Source organism: Callospermophilus lateralis, chromosome 19, assembly GCF_048772815.1.
Source record: "Callospermophilus lateralis isolate mCalLat2 chromosome 19, mCalLat2.hap1, whole genome shotgun sequence".
In the NCBI taxonomy this organism is placed as follows: domain Eukaryota; kingdom Metazoa; phylum Chordata; class Mammalia; order Rodentia; family Sciuridae; genus Callospermophilus; species Callospermophilus lateralis.
In genome coordinates this window covers 11,457,822-11,473,287 of record NC_135323.1, presented here as the reverse complement: position 1 = coordinate 11,473,287, position 15,466 = coordinate 11,457,822, and the positions used below count along the sequence as shown (strand labels likewise).

The 15,466-nt window shown below is 59.3% G+C and overlaps 1 protein-coding gene across 4 annotated transcripts in view; it reads left to right on the top strand.

Moving 5' to 3' along the window:
* Positions 1 to 15,466, top strand: part of Myh11 (myosin heavy chain 11) — a 92,033-nt gene that overhangs the window by 33,755 nt on the left and 42,812 nt on the right. For 2 of the 4 annotated variants that reach the window (XM_076840498.2, XM_076840500.2), the window contains exons 4-9: positions 1,735 to 1,762; positions 8,500 to 8,602; positions 10,065 to 10,085; positions 11,677 to 11,769; positions 13,041 to 13,104; positions 14,877 to 14,975. In XM_076840498.2, coding sequence (XP_076696613.2) covers positions 1,735 to 1,762; positions 8,500 to 8,602; positions 10,065 to 10,085; positions 11,677 to 11,769; positions 13,041 to 13,104; positions 14,877 to 14,975 — 408 coding nt within the window. The remainder of the gene's footprint in view (positions 1 to 1,734; positions 1,763 to 8,499; positions 8,603 to 10,064; positions 10,086 to 11,676; positions 11,770 to 13,040; positions 13,105 to 14,876; positions 14,976 to 15,466) is intronic. The other 2 variants (XM_076840499.2, XM_076840501.2) reach the window with 1 other exon arrangement.

Sequence of the window (15,466 nt, the reverse complement as noted above, 5' to 3'; positions counted from 1 at the left end):
TCCACCCAGACACGAGTACGTAAGGGCGCGCTTGTCTACACAGACACGTGTGTGCTGATGCAGAAGGCGTGTTTCAGAAAGCTGGCGGTGGGCCGAGTCCCTCCTGGCCGCCCGGCCCTCCTGTGTGAGCTCGGTGTGCCTTGGAGGCTGCGCCCGCCTGGCCTCTAAAGACCTGCTCGTTCTCTCTCTGGTGTTGGGACTGAACCCCGGGCCTCCTGCCTCCTAGGCACGCGCTGTGCCCCGAGCTACCTCCCAGCCACCTCCCCTTTCCAATGGCAGCCTGGCGTGGCACCTGTGGCCACGCTGGGGCTGGTGCACCAGGGCTGGTTTCCGTCCCCGGGCTGGTCACAGGTCTCGCTTCCAGTCTTGCTGTTACACACGTGGCAGGGAACCCCAGTGCGTGTCTTTGGGCCCACGGGGCTGGTTCGGGTGCAGCCTGTGGGTTGCGGGACAGCCTGGAGCCCTCCAGCGGCCGGGGTGGTAGCTGATGGGACCCAGAGCACCTGGCCTGGAGGACAGGCCGCGAGCTGACGGAGTTCCGATGCCCAGAGAGGGCTCTCCTCCCGCCCCATCCCATCCCAGGGCCTCCCTCGGCCTCAGCTGGGAGGTCGGCCCTGCCTGCCCTGGCGCCTCCCTGCACCCCCTGAACGCAGCCCCCACTGGCGCTCCGGCCCTGCTCCAGACACGGGGTAGGAGGCCTGGGAGGAGGGAGGCTGGCGAGGGGCCGAGCGTTCCCTGGAACTAAGGACCAGGGAGTGGGTTAAGGGACGCCCACCCCTTTGGCACTGCCCGCGGGCAAATACTACCCTCCGACTTCTCTGTCATTGGCTGATGGCCAGAGAGGTTGGAGACTGTTCCCATGTCCCCTGTGAGGGACAAAGTGAGCTTTAGGACCCAGCCCCACCCTCCGAGGCCCCCTGAAGAGCAGATGGTGGTCTATGACGTCTGCAGTCACCTTTGACCCCAGGATACCCCTGTACCCCCGTTTCCCTGGGGGGCACCCCAGGGCTGACTTCCAGAGGACAGGAACGTATGGAGGGGTCTGAGGAGCCTGCAGATGGGCGGGGAGGCCGGGAGCCAGCCCTGAAAATGTGACAGACACTGGGCTGTTCAGGCTCTGGGGACAGCAGTGAGACCCCTCAGTTCCTGTGTGACTGAGGTGGGTCATAGGCCAAAGGATGGTGGACACAGCCTGTTCTCACCTGTTCACTGCGGCCTGGGCTCCTAGACCAGCCCCGCCCAGGCTGGGCGTGATGGCCGCTGACGTGGGACAGATAATGTAAAGGCAGGTCCCTGCCCTTCTGGAAGGAGAGGGAGCCAGGTTGGGTGTCTCGAAGTGTCTGCCCCCACCTTACAGACGAGGAGCTGAGGCGTAGAGGAGGTTCGGACCGTTTGCCCAAGGCCACAGAGCAGAGCAGTGGCCACTCGGGTGTCCAGTCTGTCTGGGTCTGAAGTCTGTGTCCTGGCCACAACCTGAACTGGGCAGGGTGGGTTCCGGGGACCCCCCAGCCCCATCCTCACAGGACTGGGTGCCCCTCCTGGATGAGTTGGCTTCTAGCCCCATCCTGGGGCTGCCCCTGGCCTTGACCCCCGGGCAAGAAGCCCCCTGGCCCTGGCCTCCCCAGCAGGACCAGCAGGCAGGAGCTTGAGATTGGAGGGCCTGGGGGAAGCCGGTCCAGACCCTGAGCCCAGAGCTCCTCGTGATTCACGCCCCTGTCTCCTTTCTGTCCACAGATCGGGAGGACCAGTCCATTCTGTGCACGTAAGTGGAGCGACTTCCTACCTCCTCCTTCTGGAATCCAGAGGCCATCTGTCAAAAAGGTCACGAGGGCGGGCTGTGTGACGTGTTCGGGGCCCAGTGCTACAGAGGGTGCTCTCCTGCGGGGGCCACCCTGACCCCCGGGGTGCCTGGCAGCGTCCGGGTCTTGACCTTGGAGCCTGCCATCCGCTTTTCAGAAGTGCTCTTCCAGCATCTTCCCGAAGCCCCCAGGGTGGGAAAGAGAGATGGGGGCAGTAGATACTTATCACGTGCCAGTGAGTGCTGGGTCCTGCTGGACACGGGTCCCGCGGGTGACCAGCTGAGTCAGAACCTCGGAGTGCACTGGGGAGCAACGGGAGGGGCCAGGAGGAGATCCAGACGGCTCCCGGCAGGTGTGGGGTGGACGTGGGTAGAAAGTGGGAGGAGTCAAACAAGGTGATTAATAACTCTGCAGAAAACCACCAGGTGGGCAGGAAGGAGGGGGAGAAGATGGGCGAGGTTTCCCGTCAGAGCGCTGGTCTGCGCAGAGTGGCTGCAGTGCGTCCTCCTCCCCTGGAGGTCTGCAGCCAGCCAGAGGGGGAGCTGAGGTCTTGGGGGGACTGGGGACCGCTTAGTGCCACCTGGGTGCCATTCCCAGGACTGCAGTCAACCCATCAATCAATCGATGATAGAGAAAACATTTGGGGAACTTTGCATCTTTTCCTGCCATTATTCCTCAGCTCTCCAATGTGTCGCTACCTACACAGCATTCACATCTCATGGGGTCTTGTGTAACCGGGCTTGTGCAAATACCGCACCTTTGGTCTAAGGGACTGGGTGTGTGCAGACTTGGGAGGCCCCAGAACCAGTCCCCACGGACACTGGGTGGACTGCACGTGTGTTGGGTTGGCTCTGTGGGGAGAGGTGTTCTTCTCCCCCGCCACGGGAAAGCACCGCTCGGTACTTGACAAGGAGCGGTAAGAGCGGGCGATGGAGGGCTACCTAGACAGGGGGTGTAGACAGGGACTCACTGAAGGGGCTCCCAGCCTCTGCCACCCAGAGGCTGCGTGTTCCTGGCCCGTGGTCCCCGGCTCCCTCTTCAAAGCAGCAGTTCAGCATCTCCCGCCGCCTCCTTGTCGGGAACTTTGGGTGTATTGGCTCCGCCCTGGTGATTCCAAGAGTCCCCCTCTCATGTCCTTGAGTTTTTCATGTCTGCTAGGTCCCCCCGCACATGAGCTAAGCCATCTGCAGGTTCTGGGGACTAGGACATGGGCATCTTTGGGAAGGGGCCCGTGGAGTCCCTGTGAGCTAGACCCTGTGTGAGCTGTGGGTCATCTCCCAAGATGCCATCTTCTAAGATGTGAGGGAATTCAGTGTGGTGGCCGAGGGGAGCAGGGAGAGTCCCTCTTCCAGGTGCCCTCCAGCTGTGTGACCCTGCACACTGCACTCGACCTCTCTGAGCTGAGCTCTGGGAGAGGCGGTGCAGGTGACAGAGCAGGCACCTGCCCTCTTCCCCAACGTGCTGTCCAGCGGGGCTCTGGGACGGTGGCTTCTGAGCACTTGCAATGTGGCTGGGAGACCCAGGAACTGAACTTTATAGAAGTGGATTGTGGCTCATGTCGATGGCCTGTGGCCAGCAGCACCCACTGAGGTCCCGAGACATTTTCCACCTCGGTCCTCTCCGCTGACCCCCTGGCCGACCCCATGGCCTCCCCCAGTGGGGCCCTGTCACCTCCTGCCTAGGACGCTGCCACAGCTCTGAAGCTCTCTGCCCCCCATGTGGCCACACCCAGCTATCCGTCCAGCCACCCAGTCAGTGGTCACCGCGAGGACATTCATCCAAGATTCTTGGTAGATGTCCATGGGCGTGGGTGGTCAAGTGCGGACTCCAGGACACACCTCTGGCTTGAACTCCAGCCCGTCCCCAGCTCCCTGCAGCTCAGCAGCAGGTCACCGGACTCCCCAGTCTCCATTTCCCATCCATAAAGTAGGGACAGGAAGCACCCGCTGAGAGGTTGGAGTGTGTGACCAAAATGTCTGACGAGAGTGACCAGGAGGAGGGGGGTCCATCCTGGGCTCTCGTATTCAGGGGTTCAGTCCTCGGGGGGCAAGTCCACGGCTCTGGGCCCAGGTAGGCAGCACGTCACAGTGGGGGCCACAGGACGGCCCGCTCTGTCCCTGGCAGCCAGGCAGGGGGAGGGGCTGTGGGGCATCTGCGTGGTGACGGTCACGCTCTCTTCTCTCCTGCAAGCCACTCCACCCTGTGGTTCTGATTTCCTGTCCCTCTGGTTCTAAAGGCTCGGTGGCCTTTGGAACAGAACCCAGGCTCCTCCCTGTGGTCAGAAGATGGCCCATGACTGGCCCTGCTTCCTGGGCTTGTCACTAACCACTGTCCCCGTCCCTTGGTGTCCAGCCACACTGAGCTGCACGCTGCTGCCCACGCTGGGGCCTTTGTGGTCACTCTTGCCCGGCCTGCTGTGCCCTGCCCACCGCCCTTCCTGCTGTTGCCTCCCTTGTCTGGAAAGCAAGGCCAGCGTGGAAGGGGACGGGGGTCGTCCCCTAGGCCCCGCCGTCACACAGCCGGTGCTCGGAGCAGGCCTCTGCACTGCCGGGAACGAGTCCCAACCCGAGCAGCTTTCATTAAAAAACGCAGCCCCCTGAGCCACCAGCCCCATGACCCTCCTTACTGAGGGTCCAGTGGTGGGTGAAATCGGCCAAAGCTCGAGGGGCCACGGGTTGGTGGCAGAGGACAGCTGACAGGAGCCGTGAGCAGTTGGGAGAAGCCGGGTTGGGCCGACTCCTGCTGCGGGCGACTGCCACCAGGAGGCTGGAGGCCAAGCAGTGTCCTTGGTTGACGTGAGCCCTGTTCTGTCCAGCAGGTAGAGGCCCTGGGCCGAGGGACCGAGCATGGAGGGCCCCAGGCTGAGAAGGAGCGTGTGGGTTGGGGGCTGGATTAGGAGGACGTGGGCGTGAGATCAGGGTGGTTGGGGCTGCCCTATTAGAAAGATGTGAAAGGGCTGAGGGACTTCAACCAGGTTGACAGACTGTGACCAGAGGACCCAATCCGGCCCCCGTCTGCATTTTATAAATAAAGCTTTATTGGAACACGTCCACGTGTTCACTATGGGCTTTCGCTACAGTGCAGAGCACATGGTTGCCACGGAGACCGTGTGGCTCACAGAACCTGAAATGTTTGCTGACCAGCCCTCTGTAGGAACAGTGGGAGGACTCCTGGCTGAACAGTGGGAAGTGGCCAAGTGATTCATGTTTCAATGGTTGCCGCAGTCCGGCTGCAGCAGAATAATCAGGGGGGCGACGAACTACTTGTGTATCTTGATGCAGCAGGAGTGAGAGCTGTTTATTGTAGGACAACAGAGGTATTTATACATTTTACACAGCTTATCTTAATTAGCATAAACTAGATACAGCAATCAACCAATCAGGAATCTCCATACTTAATGGCTCGCTTTTGTTACTTTACAAACCACTCCCTCTGGCATTTTGCCAGGCGCCATCCTGACTTGTTTACAGACTCTAACAAATGGTAGCATGAATGGTCAAGGTCATGACGTAAACAACACGTGAGCACAGGGAAGAAGCTGTTTTCTGTATATTTACTCCCTAAACCCTCATGACAGTCCTGCAAGGTGGGTGGGTTTGTGATGTCCACCTTAGAGATAAGGAAACTGAGGCACAGAGTGGTTAAGTGACTTGCCTAAGGTCCAACAGCCACCGGCAGACCAGGGGACTAAACGATGGTGGTCTGGCTGGGAGTTGTTCTGTGCCATCCTGCCAACTGGTGCTGGAGGGGGAGGGCATTGCTTCTGCTGTGGCAGTTGGAGCCGGTCCTCGGGACAGAGGCAGGACTTCACTGGGCTTGGTAGGAGGCGTAGGAGTTGGACAGCCCAAACCCCCGAGGTGTGGGTCGTGGGAGGACCGGGACTGGCTGGCTTGGAGAGTTTTCTCTGGTTTTTCTCTGGTTTTCTCACCAAGAGTGAGCAACAGGCTGTGGAGGGTCTGGAGACGGCGTTCAACCCCAGGGGCCGAGGGCAGCCACATAATATGTAAATTATGCACCATGAAGACACAGAGCCTTGCTCAAAATTATCAGGAATTTGAAGATGGCAGCCTCAGAGCTTTAAACTGAGTGCAGGGCCCTCCCCGGGGCGGTCCTGTGGACTGCACGGGTCACTCATCCCTGGAGCTGGCCCTGTGGGGCCTGGGGTTAACTGCACTGGTGGCTCCTCCAGCCGCTGGACCGACTAAGGGGACTTGGCAGTGGGTCCCTGCAGGGCAGGGGCTGTATCTGGCCAAGTTCAGGTCCTCCGGGCAGCGGGAGCTGGACACCAAGTTCCGGGGAAGCAGGACAGGACTCAAGGTGCTCAGCTAGGGTGGCTTCCACACCCCCAGCTCCAGGGTGACCAGTGCGTGGCCCTTCAGACGCCCACGTGCGGAGCCCAGGACTCTGGCAGAGCCTCCTGGGACGGTTTATTTTTATCAGTGAAGCCTGGAGGGGTTGAGCCAAGCCCAGGAGAAGCAGATTCCCAGCGCCTGTGTCCATTTCCCTCCTCTGGCAGGGTGGACGGCCATGACTGCCGACATGGTTGCTGTACACCAGGGGGAGGGGAGGCTGGAGGCGAGGCGGGAAAGGAGGGGGACACTGATGTGTTGCAGGAAGACCGTGTTCCGCACACATTGACAGTCAGCGCTGCTCTCTGCACTGGCTCAGATCCTAGGCTCAGGACCACCCACATCGGTAGTTTCCAACACGAGTTTGCCTCCTCTTCCGTTTGGGGTGAAATCTGTGGCATATTTTGACATTAACCTGATTGGACAAATTTATACTATGGTGTAAATGACTGAGTGGCTTTGTTCACTGATCACTGGTTCCCAAGAGCCTATTAAGGCAAGATTCCTAGAATATAGGGAATAACTCTGGGGGAGCAGGGCTGGGACCTCCTTCTGCCTTTCCCCTTATTAACAGAAAAGCATAGAAGGCAGAGCCTGGGCTCTGGTGTCACAGGGACCCGAGTTCAAATCCTGTTCCTCTCCTGTTTTCTATCTGTGTGACAGCAGGAGCAATTGTGACCTGGGGTAAACTTACTCAGCCTCTCTGAGCTTTGGTTTCCCCAGGCAGATGATGAGGGTGATTAATCAAGCCATTGTAAGATGCAAAGGCTTAAATGAAAAGACTGGTGAGCCCAGTGCCTGGTGCATCATGGTAGACTTTCAGAAAATCCTAGTCCTTCTTCCCGTTGTGTTCTCTTGCCTTAGCAGGTTTCTAAAGAGCTGTGCCCGAGTTCCGGAACAGAGTAAAAGAAAGCTCTGCTTGCACTGGAATGGAGAGACCAGGCTTTCCATTCTGGCTATGCCCCTGCCTTGCTGTGTGACATAGGGCAAGTTGCTTATGCCCTCTGAGCTAGATTTCCTCTTCCGTCTTAGGTGGGGGGGGGGGATCAGTCCTGCCTGTAGGAATGGGGAGCAGTAAGAGAATGAAAGAGATTATGCAGGTGAAACCGTTACGAAGCCCCTCCCCACACCTGCAGAAAGAGCAATTCTCCTCTTCAAATTGGAAAAAAAAAAAATAGGCCTTAGTTTTTCCTGTTCAGGAAAATGGGGATAATACCTCCGGTGCCCCCCGTTCTCATCTCACAACCCCCTCTGAGGCCATGTGCTATGACGTGAATAAAGTCCACTGGGCTGGGAGGGGACAGTGTGAAGGCTGGTGTGACAGGTGTTGTCGTCCCCGACATTAGGTTTCGGGACATGGAGATCCACAGGACTGGGCAGCAATTCAGGGCACGTGTTTCTCCCTTTTTTCTTTTGGCTCTGAGCAAAGTTATTAATGGGCCCTTAGCAAGGAAAAAAAAAAAAAAAGCCTAATTTCTTCATTCCCAAATTAGGAAGAAGAGCAGAGGCCCTGGCTCTGCCCAGAGAACCCCAGGCCAACCTGGGGCAGACGGATTCTTTCCCAGATTTAAAAAAAAAAAAAAAAAAGCTCTTAGAACATTAAGGGAGCTCAGAAAATGGGAGTTTAGGCAAAGAAAGGAAAAGAAACAAGAGTGGATGAGGGGGGAGGCTGTTGGCCGAGGCCCTGAAGGTCCCTTCTGCCAGGAGCTGGGGGGAGCCAGAGCCGCTCTGGAGCCCTTGGAGGAAGCAGTCCTTCCACGGTGACCTGTGGCAAGCTGACTCGAGAAGGCCATCTTGGCTAAACCCTGCCCTGGTATTCTAGGAGCACTCTTTGGATGAGACAGGTTTCGCCAGCAGGGCATCCTCTACAGTCTTGTGCACCTCAGCCCCACTCATCCTCCGATGCTGGATGCGATCCTTGGCTCGCCACCTGGTGTTCAGATGGGATTCCCCAGAGGACGAAGGGGCTTCCCCCTGCCCAGTGGCCAGTGGGATACCAGTTCCCTCTTCTAAGAGGGGCTTATGTCACTTTAGGTGCTGCGCATGCTCTTCCCTGAGAGCTTCCTCGTCCTTCTGTGTCTGACACGTCCTAAAATCAGACAATTGCAGATAGACGTACGTTCGGACCTTCGTAGCAAAGCCCAGGTTTTCTTTTCCATTCTTGTCACCGGAACTCTTTCCAGCCTCCCCCGGGGAGGCGTCCATCCTGGCTGGCTGTCCTTGGGCGAGTGAGGCCCGTTCTGGGAGCCTCGGTCTTCCCTCGGGGGAAGGCAGTGACCACGCGCTCGGCCTGGCTCCGGGCACCCAGGGAAAGGCCTTGTTCCAGGGGTCACAGTTCCCGTGTCTTTCAGAGGCGAGTCTGGAGCTGGCAAAACGGAGAACACCAAGAAGGTCATCCAGTACCTGGCCGTGGTGGCCTCCTCCCACAAGGGCAAGAAGGACACGAGCATCACGGTGAGTGGCAGCGCGGCAGGAGGCTGCGCCCGACCCAGGTGCAGACGGGCTCCGGATGCCCGGGCCACGCCCCCTCCCCGCCCACCCAGGACACGCCCCCGCCCGGGCCACGCCCCCCGCAGCTCCTGCTGGGCCTGCGCGAACCTCTCCTGGGCAGTGCCCTCTGCCCTCCACGGGGCTACCCACCAGGGTGGCTCACAGGGCCCTGTTGTCATTTTGCAGCAGGTGGCAGGGTGTCCTGGCAACCAGGATGCTGGCAGAGCCCTGGCCTTCGTCCACTCCCACAGCACCGTCCCCTCCTGTGGTGACGACCACCCAGGTGTCAGATACCGACAGGTGTCCCCTGGGATGGGACACAGTCATGCAACTGGACCACTGCTTTAAGTGGATCTCCGACGTCCCTAGGACTGAGCGCACCTTGGGTGGCTCCTTCCTCCATGTCCCTGATCCCCCAGACAGGGGCTCTCTGGTCCAGTGCCCCTTAGTCCCCCTGGGCGGAGCCCCTGCTGTGTGCCAGACGCTGCTGGGGTGAGGCCAGGGGGAGATGCTGTCCTTGTCATTATGAAGCTTTCAGACAAGTGGAGAAGAGTCACCAAATCACCCCCCGGGACCCCAGGTGGCATAGGCCAGGGGCCTCCGACTGGGGCCACGCCCCTAGGCCTCCTCTCCCCGCCCACCCTGCCTCAGCCAACCAGGGCTGGAGCCAGGCGGTGGGACCCGAGTCTCACCAGCACCCCTGTCTGCCCGTCTGGGGACAGGAAGGTGGCAGGAAGGAGCTCTCAGTAGGGCGACCTCACTGCTTCCTGACATCTTGGACCTTGTCCTTGAAGTGACTCTGCCCATCACAGCGGCCAGCTTATCTGGAGACCTGGGGTGGACGCCTGTTGTGACTCTGGGGACCAGAGGCCTGGCCTGTCAGAGCTGCACCTGGCAAGTTGGCTCCCAGCCAGTGCAGGGACCAATGGCCCCGGGAGTGTGGAGGCTTCCTGCTCCTTCCGTTGCCCTGTGTGAAAAGGAGAAGTGACACTAATAGTGACCACCTTCACCAAGGGGCTGCCACTACCCTGCCCATGTAGCACATGTAGGATGGATTTTGATGGCTACCATTTTAAGGAGTCCACTGTGACCGGCTGTGGTGGTTCACACCTGTAAACCCCGTGACTCGGTGGCTGGGGCCGGAGGACCACAGTTTGAGGTCAGCCTCAGTTTAGCAAGGCCCCAGGCAATTTAGCGAGACAGTCCACTGTGGTCCCGGGAATCACAGCCAACCTTGGAAGCATCAGGCCACTAGTGGTCAGAGGAGGGAGGGGACTAAATGGAAGGGGAACCGCAGAGGAGGAGCTGCGTCCTGCCGTCTGGGGGAGGCCAGGCTGTTTGGGGGGTGAAACGCCTACCCCAGCCCCGTACCCGTGCGATTGAAGTAACGCTGACATTTGTTCCATGCTGTGCTGTCTGACCGTAGCAAGGCCCATCTTTTGCCTACGTGAGTAACCGAGAGTGTTTTCCTGTCCCGGTGTGCACGGGCAGCACGGAGTGGACTTAGATCTGCATGCCCCTGTCGCACCCACGAGTCCCCCACCCACATCAGCCAGCGCCCCCAAGTCCCCTCCCGCGGGCCTCCAGGGGTGCAACCGCCCACAGCACCCCTGGAATCCTGGGGTTTGCTGGTCCAGGATGGACCCCCTGCTCCCGTGAGCCCCTCTCCCTGCCCAGCAACATGCCCAGCCCCAGAACCCCTGACGGAACCACCTAGAGACGCCCGCCCATCTGGCGGAGCAGGACTGTGGAGGCTCCCAGCGTAATGGATAGTCGCCGCTCAGCTCTGGCATGCTTCCCGCCCGGCCCCTTCCGCCACCGTCCCGAGATCTGCCCCAGCCCTGTCCCGTGCACTGTGTGTCCCCACGCATGCGTGTGCCGTGTGCCGTGTGCTGTCTTCTGCATGCTGGGTGCTTGACCAGGCTCCGAGGACCGGCTTGGGCGCGGCGCACTAGCTTCGGTGGTGTGGTAAGGCCCCGGCTACGCGGCACGTGACCTGTCCTGCTCCGACCTCTGCACAAGTGGACTCATTGCTAACATGGAGCTTGGGGGGCTGGCACTGAGGTCAGGGGTCTTCCATGGCATTGGGAAGAGCACACGCGACCCACGTTAGACAGACACTGTGCAGCAGTATCGTGGAAGGGAGGAAAGTTCACATTATTTGAGATGGGCTCCTGTGTGACCTGGCTGAGTCACTTACCTGGTCTGGGCCACGGTCTCAGTCCATCAGAGAAGGCCTGAAAAGCTCCCCTGACAGGACCCCCTCACCCACCTGCTGGGTCCTCACTAGGGGCAGGCGTGCAACCTCAGGTTAGTGTGCACAGAGGGACTCCTTCCCCGCCCCAGCCCAGCAGGACGCCTGGCGTTCTGGTCATTCTCCACGGCTGGGGCGATTCCCTGGGGGCTGGGATTCTGTGAGGCTGGGGCTTCTGCTCCTCTGGCTCTGGAGCTGCAGAGGAAGAGGGCATGAGGAAGGCAGGAGCGGCCGGCCTGTCCTGGGACAGCTGCTGGCCAGCCAGCCCTGCCACCTGGGCCTGGGAGGACAGAGAGCAAGGTCCCCAGAGCCACGCTTCCGGGAGGATGGGGCGCAGGCTGCAGCGCCACGGGGCTAGGCAGAGCGGCGCGTTGCTTTCTCTGCATGACTTACCTGTTGGCCTTTCCTGCGGTCACCCAGCGCCTGGTGCACAGGAGCCTGCAGCGGGGTCGCGGGCTGGGTACGGCCTCAGCTGCATTTAACTGATGGATGGAGCTCGGGCAGCCGGCTTCAGAGCTTTGGCATCCCTGGCGTTAGGCAGTGTGATGGTTTTCGGTGACAGTGACATTGCACAGATGAGTAGGCACTTATCTTGGAAAAAGCAGTCTTCATAGGGACCGGAAGTCCTAGCATCAGAAAGCTCTTCTGAGATGTCAGGTCTGGAGATTGGAGATGGGCGAGAACCTGTGTGTCAAGGGCAGAGTTGGGTGACAACATCTGCCTCGGGCCAAACCGTCAGGACCCAGGTCGCTTTCTCCAATAACTAAATGCAAATGAATTCTAGGGAGAGCTGGAAAAGCAACTTCTACAAGCAAACCCCATCCTGGAGGCGTTTGGCAACGCCAAAACGGTCAAGAACGACAACTCCTCACGATTCGTGAGTAGCAGAGCCACGTGGGGTTCCGGGAGACGTTTGGGTCCCCAGGGTCCCCCGAGGGTACTTCACGGCAGCCTCTCCAGTCCTGCCCTGACCACACAGTAGGTCTCTCTCTCTCTCTGTCTTTTCATTGAGCAGCTACTGTGAATAAAGCCTGTTAGGCATTCAACTTTCACAATTCATTTACTATTACCTGAGCACCTACTATGTGCTGGGTACTCATATCCAACACTCATTTATTCTGCAAAGCATGAATTGAGCACTCCTCGTGCACACACATCCTTCACCATTTATTTAGCACCTGTTGTGTATATCATTCTGGTAGGCATTGTTACCTGCACCATCCTCGTTGTTTTTTTTTTTTTTTCATTTGCTAAGTCAGTTTAAACTAAGCACCTACTGCATACCAGACACTGAACCAGGTTCACAGGATCATGGTGAACAGCTTTCACAAAGCTCGTGTCCTGGTTGGGGAGCTACCAGTCCATGAGGAAGGAGGTGCCATGATCTCACACAAGCTCCCCGAGGCTCCGAGGGTCTCCCCAGAACTCGGGAGGTGGGGTTGATGACAGAGACAAACACTCTTTTATTGTATAAGAGGAGAAAGGCCTCTGTAGGAGAGTCCAGAAGACTCGAGTTGGGAGAGGCCGAGCCTGGGCTGCCCCTGTGAGCAGGAGCCTCTGTGGCTGCTGGGCCCCCGTTGGAACTGTCCCTCCTGGGGCGGGGCTGGGGAAATGGGGGACACGTGGACTCTGCCCACCCAGAGCCGTCTGCGTGCACTCCTGTGCCCATTGGCACGGTGCCCTGCCTGTGAATCCTCCTCCCATGACTCCCGTAACGCCCCCTTTCCTGGCCTGCCTCGCAGGCTAACGGAGCAGCAGGCCCTGCGCAGGACTCCGGGGGATGAGGGCTGGGCAGGGGAGCCTGCCCTTGACTGTGGCTCTGCCTCTCGGGATTGGCCACTGCGCCTGTCAGCCCCAGTGTTCCCACTGACATTGGTGTGGCCGTGACGGACGGAGAGTCCTCGCAGGAGCCAGATGAGGTTGACCCATGGGTCTGTCCATCTGGCTCCTGCCTCTGTAAGGCCATGATCACTGGGCTCAGTGGACGCTGGTTCCCTCCGAGAGGCTGCCCTCCTGGGAGGCCCTGAGGGTTGGCCAGGGTCAGCCCCCGCCCCAGAAGACTCCCTGGCATCTCGCTCCCCACTGGCTGGGGTCTGGGGCCAGGGGTCGGGGCCTGCAGCGCTGTGAACCTCCTTTTCCTGTTGCCAGGGCAAGTTCATCCGCATCAACTTCGACGTCACCGGCTACATCGTGGGCGCCAACATCGAGACGTGTATCCTTTGGCCGGGCCTGGGTCACATGGGCGGAAAACCCCCCCACACACATGCTCTCGAGTTCCTTCCAGAACCTTCCTGCTGGCTTTCCTGTAGCCACCGGCCTTGGTGTGTCGGGTTGTGTGAATGCAGACCCAGGTGTGAGCCCCAAGCCGGTGTGGTTCTGGGTGATGCCTCCCTAGGCGGGCGACCTCGTTCATTTGCCTCTGTGCCCCACAGGGCAGTGGGCATCGTGGGGTGGGGTGCCTGCCACATCAGACGTGGTGGATCGGCTCTCGAAAAGCTGCCAGCACCAAGTCAGGACAGAAAGGCCTGGTCAAGGAACCCCGTCGGATGACCCATGGCCACATGTGACCCCTTGTCCCTGCAGTGGGTCTGTGACCAGCCTCCACAGGTAGGAAGCCCATGCAGCAGAGCGTGCAGCGCATCTCATCCTGGAGTCTGGACGGTGAAGAGCCGAGTGGGAAAGTTCTGGGCTGGGGACCAGGGCTGGGCTCAGGAGTTTCCAACCCCAGAAGCATCCAGGCGGCCCTTGGGCTCAAGATACCAGATTCACAGCAAAGCAGGACCCTGGCGGGAGGGACAGAGGACTTCAGCTGCGCTTGGTGCCCCGGAAAAGAGGGCCACCTGTGGAGTGGTGCTGCCCCGGGTCCAGTTCTCAGCTAGGCCCTGTTGGCTGCGAGGCTGTGGGCAAGTTACTTAACCTCTCTGAGCCTCCATCCTCTCTTCTGCTCCCTGTAGAATGGGGGCGGTTCCCTCTCCTACTCTGTGGCGCTATTGCAGCAGTTAAATGAGATGATGTAGGTGACCCATGACGTGGTATCTGATGGCTGGTGGCCTTGGGGTTACTAACTCAACCTGTGTGCTCTCCTGTGGAAATCTGCCAAAATTCTCTCCAGAAAAGGGACATTTGTGAACTGATAATTTTTAAAAATCTTGATTTATCTGGAGAAACGTCACAGCCATTGGTAGCTCCTTAAACCCAAGTGTGAGAACCAGGCTCTGTTTGGTCACGCAGGGGGGACGGTCACTTGAACGCGTGAGGTCAAAACCAGCCCGGGCAGCAGAGAGGCCCCATTAAAAAAAAAAAAAAAAAATTGGCAAAACCTTGATGGCTTAGAGCCCGAGGGAGGTCATTTCTTCTCTGTGTCCCCAACGCCACTAGGCCAACTGTGTGGTCCCCTCCCCGGAATGCCGGGGCACGCACACGTTTCTCCCCTCTGGCCTCTGGTCACAGGCAGGTCCCCAGACCCTCATCTGCAGCCCCAGATGCAGAGATGTCTGAGATTCGAACTCGCCCCGGAGCCGGTGGCCTCTGTCCACTCGGGACAGTGCTGGTGTGGCGGTCCCGCTGGGCTGCTCCAGGGCCCGGGAGGGCGGTGTCTGATAGTCATGGTGTGTGCACAAAGCTCTGCGTGAAGTCTGGAAGGTTCTGGGCTCTCCGGGGCCAAGGGCTGAGAAAGGGGCTGTTCTTAAGCGTCGCTGGCCCGACGCCCTTCATCCTGGGGCGTGTCAGTCATCTTCTGCCTTTTCCTTCTGTCCCCTTGCTTCTCCCCGAGCCTGGTGACTGCCAGCAGCACCCGCTAGGCTCCCTCGTCCACGGGGGTGACGGTGTCGGAGGACTGGGTGGCCAGCCTGTGGGACGCAGGCACGACGGCCCAGCCCTCCAGGGCCCGCCATTGTCCCCTCCAGGGCCCGGAGGGACAGGCATGGGGAGAGGTGGGGTTCTGCGAGCACAGTGTCCCCAGGACCCTTGACTCCCCCGCACCAGACCTGCTGGAGAAGTCGCGGGCCATCCGCCAAGCCCGGGAGGAGAGGACCTTCCACATCTTTTACTACCTGATCGCTGGGGCCAAGGAGAAGATGAAAAGTGAGTCCTCCCAACAGCCGTGGCCGGGCGGCTCGGCCGGCCCGTCACCAGGGCCCGGGATGGGTCACCAGCTGTTCAGAGATGGGACCCACTTTGGGTGGCCTGCGGGCGGCTCTTGGCCTTCCCAGAGAGAGGGTAGCTTTTGTTTAGTCATCGTTTACTGAGCACCTACTATGTGCCTCAGTGGACTCCAATCAGACATCAGCCCTTTAACCAAATCCAATTAGACACTCCCGTGCCACCAAGGAGGGCAGAAGTCGTCACCTTGTTGCTCAGTCGACGAACCTTCCCGAGTGTGCAGGGTGCATTCTGATTTCATGAGGAATTTAGGTGGTGGGATTAATTAACTAATCACATTACATGTGATTTGAAAGTGACTTCAAAGCAGCCTTTGTAGGACAGGTCACCAAACTTTCTAAAAAAGCCAAGTGGCAGATCTTCTAGGCTTTGCTGGCCGTGTCATTCTTGTCACAGTTGCTCAGCTCCGCCAG